We start from the raw sequence: 6,366 nt of genomic DNA, 5'->3' as shown, positions 1-6,366 counted from the left end.
AATAAAAGAAGGTCAAGCGTCCGTACGGGTTCCGAACCAGAACTGTGGGATACTTGCGACCGCGACCGCTATGGATAGGTTGGAGGAACATGAAGGAGAGGGAGTGCCGAGTATCTTCCCCCTTGCGGCGGGGCATGGGCATACGCAGGTCCTTCTCGAAATGCACACGGTGGACGGCGCGCGGTAGGTCGTGCGCAAATGTGAGAAAGAGGCCCATTGCGGGCGCCGTCACCCCTAGGAAGGTATCGTCCGCGGCCTTCACAAATTTGCCTATCAGAGCCCGGGAGTGCGTGTTGATGTCGTGGACCAGGGCGGCCAAGGCGTGGGAGGCCCTGACTCGCATCGAATCGTCGTGCGGGCCGCGACGGCGCGGCTTGCAAGAGGAAGACCGGTGAGAGGATGTGGACACGCTGGAGGAAAAGCCGGTGTCTCCGCGCTTGCCCTTGGCTGGGCTCCGGCTGCTGCTTCGAGACCGCAGGGTGGGTGGGGCCGCGGGCGGGCCAGTCGAGGCCTTTCGGCGGAGGGGGAGATCCTTCTGCTCCTCCACGCAGGGATGGCAAGGCTCTCGTGTCTGCTGCGCGACAGAGGAAGAGCAGGGCTGTGCCTTGTCCTCGTTGGGGCTTGTCTGGAATGGGCTTACCGGGGGGCGACCCGGCCCGTTGTTCAAGCTGTGAATCGTCGCCAAGTGCACTCGATTCGGAGGGTCATTACGCCATCCATTGCTGCCACTCACAGCACCCGTCATACTTCCGCCCTCTTGCCGCTTCCCCTCCCTGCTAAGCCCGTTGCGGGGGGAGGCATGCGTCATGGACAAAGGCGGCCTGCCACCCATTCCCCCCCGCTCCCCCAGGCTCCCGTCTGAAGGGCTGCGATGCTGCTGGGTCAGATCCGGGTGCGATTCGCGGTTACCTCCCATCCCAATAGTCTTCCATTTGTCTCCGGCCACCTTGTGCCTTTGTCGGCGGTAACGGCAAGACAAAGATGCCTGCCGTTCCTTGAATCCGTACGAGGGGTTTTTCTCGGGGAGCAAATGAATCATTTGTTCTTGCGAATGCATGCTGCTTAAAGATGTTCGACTGCCCCCTAGTTCATAGGTAACCATCGCTTCTACATCCACCATGCCCTCTTCGTCTTCCCAGACCCCGCCTTGGTCAGATGCATAGTGCGGCGCCTCCAAGATCTCTTGTTGCTGTTGCTGCTCCAGATGCTGCTGACTCTCTTCGTACTGGCGCCGCTGCTGCTGCTGCTGCGACTGCCAAACGAAATTATCGTTCGGGGTCTTGGCCATATTTGCGCTTTCCGCCCTCTCTGCGTCTTCCCGTATATTCTTGGGACAAGAGGTGGGCGTTGCCGCCAGGCTCGACCAGGCGGAGGGATGGCTGGCATCCGGGGGAGCCAAGGGGCTGTCCCCACTGCCAACACCCGAAGTCATTTACGACAACTTGAACCCCGCCTCTTGAGCCTAGGTCTTCTCACTGTGCACCGACGGCGGGATTTTGTGGCACGGAAGCGGGTCAGGACATTTGTTCGAACGACACAAGGTTTTAGACATACATTCGGAGAAGGTTGCAGTGTGAGGGAAAGTCTCGCGCACGCACGTTCAAGGTGCGCAAAGGCGGTGAATATACCCCAAGAGAGGCACTGCCGCTCGCCGCGGGTCCCAAAGGGTGTCATGAAAGGCCATCGAATGTGCACATGACGTGTCCGAGGCCGCGTCTCCGTGAGGTCGGACCCCATTTCTGGTCATTACATCGGGCGCAGGGAAGCTTCCTGGCCTCGGCGGCTACGAGGGCCGGGGCGAGATCCCGCGAGGGGCATCCGCTCGTCCGGTGTAGCAACTTTTGTGTGCGAGCATCGCGACCGTCGCCTGGCAGTCTGCTCACATGACCATGAACCTCCAGGGCGGAGTATCGCACACAGACAGGGACCGTGGACGAGGAAGGGAAGGGGGCGGTGAAGTGCCAAGACTCGTCTTTTCGCCCTTAGCCCGCTCTTGAACAAAGTAGTACTTGTGCTGCATAGCGCCCGCTCGATAGGCTGAGTTTCCTGAGGAATTGAGGTAAATTTGGCTTCTATATTTGCATACTATTTCTGCATGTTATCTTTCATTTCTCTGTGTCTTGCTTGCTGGCTGACTGTGGATTTGGTGTCATCCCTAATTCGATCGAGTAGGACTCGTGGCGGATATGAGTGTCTGTACCTCCCGGTTGAGATGTCTCTTTTCCGATCATACATTGTTGGTGACGCCTAACCTGACTTCAAAAGACATTATCAATTGCTTTTTTAAAGCTGGAATTATCAAGTGACTGAAGAGTTGGAGAGAGATGCCTCTTACCCGTTGATCATGCCAAGAAAATTTCCACACGTTCCATCTCTCGACGATCACACTTCAGGACAGAAAGTTTTCCACTTAGCTTGCCGAACATGAATGCGGACGTACAAAATCAAGAGCTTATGCGCCTATTCCGCATCCGGAAGACTGTTCTCAAGATGCTGACGAAGCGTGGATACAACGTGTTAGAACAGACCCTGGAAGCTACCTTCAGTTCCTTTTCTGACGATGTGGCGCGGATTTCTTTGGAAAACAACAACTGCACGGCCCGTGAGGCCTGCACCATCAATGTGGGGAAGATTGATGACGCCGCGGACGTGGTTTTTGTCTTCTTTTCAGACGATGAGAAGGTAAACGTGAAGGGTGCTGTCGAGGAAAAGTAGTTTCGTTTGATCCCTGATCATGGCATGCTTGCAATACTTTACAGGGATTAGGCACGAAGCCCATTCAAAAATATGTAGAACGCCTGTTGCAGGCAGGATCAAGCTGCGGAATTATCATCTACAGAAACAATATCACGGCAATTGCCAAGAAGCTCCTCCAGCCCGGAGCCATTCCGGGAGTCAAGCTCGAAGTCTTCAAGGTAAGGGGAGCAGTGAGGTATGAAATGGGACTTGAGTCTGTGCAAATCTATGTTGGTGTACTCTTACTGCGGGAATGCGCGGAAACCCGGTCGATGTAGGTGTCCTCGTCTGAGACCTGGAGCACCTTCTTCCTAATGCAGGGCACAGACAAATAACCGACTCCCTACACCTTTCTCACAATTTTTAATCACTGAAAGGAATCGGAACTTCTGGTTGATATCACCGAGCACACTTTGGTCCCTGAACACGTTGTCCTGACGCCTGATCAGAAGGCAGAGGTCCTAGGTCGGTACAAGCTGAAGGAAAGCCAGTTGCCGAAGATCCAATCAGCGGATCCAATCGCTCGCTATTATGGATTGCAGCGAGGGACTGTTGTGAAAATTATTCGGCTGTCAGAGACTGCGGGTCGCTACATAACCTATCGTGTCTGCGTGTAAGAGCTCGTGCCTAGGGTCGAAGGCAGCGTCCTAGAGTGCGAATGCTGACACAAGAGAGAGGGGTGTATTTTTGCAAAGTAAACGTCCCGTAATTTAAAGGATAGCGTTGTAAAGCATGATACATTTCGTTTCTTTTCAAAATGCTCGGAAAATCTTTTCTTTTCAAAAACCACTTTCTTTAGGTAGCGTCGCATGCTTCACCGAAAAAGGTAATACCCAGGCTGCTGGTCGAGCTATTCTACACCATCCTTCATCCCTACACGTATATAATAGTCAATCCAATAACGAGGACTAACATGGCAGGTCCCAAAGTCTTGATTGCAGCCAGAAAACTTACCCACTTGCCCATCACAAGCATATATAAAGATAGCACCACCATATTCCACCAACGTGCACCTTTGTATTTGAATGTGTTCAGCGCCCACGCGCAATGACTGTGGCAGTTGTCGCACAGAAGATTATGAGTGCGGTGAGAATAAGTGGCGTTGGCTGAAGCCACAGCCTCGTCGTACTCAATTTCTCTGCCGCGAGGGATTTGCAACTGAATATAGCGCGTTGGAGGACCGAACGCAAGTTTATGTCTACCGATCGAGTAGGGTCCAGCAAAATCCCACATTACCCCATCCATTGTCGCAATACCCATGTGCCCGACGAAGGGCAAAAACCATGTCAAGACAGGCAGAGGTGACCACACCAAACAGTGCGGGAACAGGTCTTGGTCTGGGTCAATGCTAGGTGATGCAGAGGTCTCAAACATGCTGATCCTAGGCCCCGCTGGTCTGGAATCCATGGCCTTGAAGTATTTACAGATACAGGCCACGCTGGTGGAATAAAATGAAGGCCCGCGGGGAGGTCAAATGCTTATTCAGGAATGGGGCATGCTGCGCTTCAAGCTCCTGTTTTCAACAATAAACGCAAGGAGAAACATAAGCGTGACCATCCATGCGCGTGCAGGAAGCTATTTGGTCTCTATACCGGGATCTTTTGACCCACACGTGAATTGGCAGTCAAAGATGTGCCCGGCGGCCACCCCGAATCTTGACAGGAATTTGAGTTGATCGTTGGCATGAACGGTCAGATGAGATTGAAGCAAAGAAAACGCTGGGCATCGGCGAAGAGGATAGCGAAGAGCAATCGGGTCCTTGTTGGTCTTATTCACTTCTTTGAGATATTTTTACTGATTGGATCCCTTCAGTGGCTTTTCCTGGCCGTATTAGAGACATATTCAGATTTAGCGAAGCCGCATTTATGAAATATTCGACTATCCCCCACCCACCACATGCCCATTCCTTGTGCCCGTGAGCCACAGGGTCTATCAAGAGTAACGGCGGTTAAAGCTTTCCTCGAGATGTTGAGATAGGTGACTTTTAATCCGATGAACTGCCTTTGGGACCTCTTGCAGTCGTGAATATGTGTTGAACGCTACACCAATAAATAAGCAAGGTAAAAGTATTAGTCTCATCCATTCTTTAAGCATGAATTTTCTCCTGCTTCCATGCGTGAAAACGGTCGTCATCGAGGTCTTGCTTTGGCTATAACCGATGAGTAATCATGCAATATACGTACAATTACATTTATTCGTTCAGCTGCAGGGGAGATAGGAATAAAAGCTGTGATGCAGTCAAGAAAGATAGCATTGAAGGTCTTCGCTTCCATTTTCTTGGTACTCTTCTGCATGAATGCCTTGGTCCTGGACATGCCTATTTCCATTTTTAGCGAAACGACACAGCATACCCAGCTCCGAGCAACACCATGTCCTGCCTCATCATTACTTGAAGATATCCTTGTAGTCATATCATATCATTGGAACGTTGGTAAACTCGTGTACCTCACTTCCATGCTCGATCTTATTCAGACCTACGAGACTAAAGTTGACGTCCTCATCGTTACAAATAATGATAAGGCTCTACATAAGTTTCTAGCCGCAAGGGGATACATTGAAAAGAGCAATCCCACCATCCAACTATGGCAAGCTCCCACGTCCAACGACTCGAATAAATACTCATTACTTTGGGTTCACAGGCAGGCGATTGAAAAGGCTGTGGAAAGGCATCCCAATTATACGTCGATATTCTACATGGAAGACGACACGCACTTGTCCTGGCCGACTGTAGTTTCCTGGGCATTAGATACAGAAGTCCTTGAGCCGTTGAACTTCACGCGCTGTAACTATCGAACAGAGGTGGATGCAGAGACGGGGGACTTCAACGTGTTGGATTATCCATATTTTTTAAGCATCACCAGCGAAAGTGTGCTGGACGCAACTCGAAATACCGATTTCTTACGTCTACAGGAACGGCTCAGAAAACAACCCGCGCTCGATTGTGGGAAGCATCACGACAAGACACGATGGTCTGTCGGCGTCCATGATCGGTTCATCTCACCGACATATCCATATCAAGGCATGTGGATGGCCACACGCGCCCAGCTTGCCCGCTTCATGGCACATCCTTACTGGAGAAAAAAATCGCTTCGACTGCCACATTGCCCGCAGGCATGGGGATGGGGTACCCCGAGCGCACTACGGTGATGAACTTGCTGATCAACGTGCCTGAAGGCTTTCGTTCCAACTGTATGGTGCCCTTTATCCTCAGCGATCAAGGTGATGGGATCCTGAAGCCCACTCTGCCGTCGGTTGCCCGTGTTGAGCACATGCGAAATGGATATTCCTCCGAGCCGGGCCCACTCGGGAAAATCCATGTGCATCTAGCGATCACAGGAGATGTCCTTCTTCCTCGCGAGAGCGAGGAGATGAAAGCGCAGGAGGCAGGAGGAAATGTGTCATGAGGGAAAGCGCACAAAGGTGGAATGGAAATACTCCTCGAAAGGAATTATATAAAATAAATGTCGAGGGAAACATCATTTGATTTGACCATGAACACAATGCAAACTTAATCTATGTTACTTTCATCCTCACTCTTTCCCTTTTTTCTTGCCTGTTTCTATTTCTCTTTATCCTCCGTCTTTCTGCCTTTCTGTGCCACCTCCCACTCCATATTAAGTCTGTCTAATA

The 6,366-nt window shown here is 51.4% G+C and overlaps 1 protein-coding gene across 1 annotated transcript; it reads right to left on the bottom strand.

Annotated features, from left to right (window-relative positions):
- Positions 1–3,475: 3,475 nt before the first annotated feature.
- On the bottom strand, positions 3,476–4,256 carry NGA_2129010 (transmembrane protein 222). Its single transcript, XM_005855987.1, has one exon. The coding sequence runs from the start codon at positions 4,141–4,143 to the stop codon at positions 3,610–3,612; it is 534 nt and encodes a 177-aa protein (XP_005856049.1). The 5' UTR covers positions 4,144–4,256; the 3' UTR covers positions 3,476–3,609.
- Positions 4,257–6,366: the final 2,110 nt, after the last annotated feature.

Source organism: Nannochloropsis gaditana (genome assembly GCF_000240725.1).
Source record: "Nannochloropsis gaditana CCMP526 unplaced genomic scaffold scaffold061, whole genome shotgun sequence".
Taxonomy (NCBI): Eukaryota; class Eustigmatophyceae; order Eustigmatales; family Monodopsidaceae; genus Microchloropsis; species Microchloropsis gaditana.
This window is presented reverse-complemented; position numbering and strand designations above follow the sequence as displayed.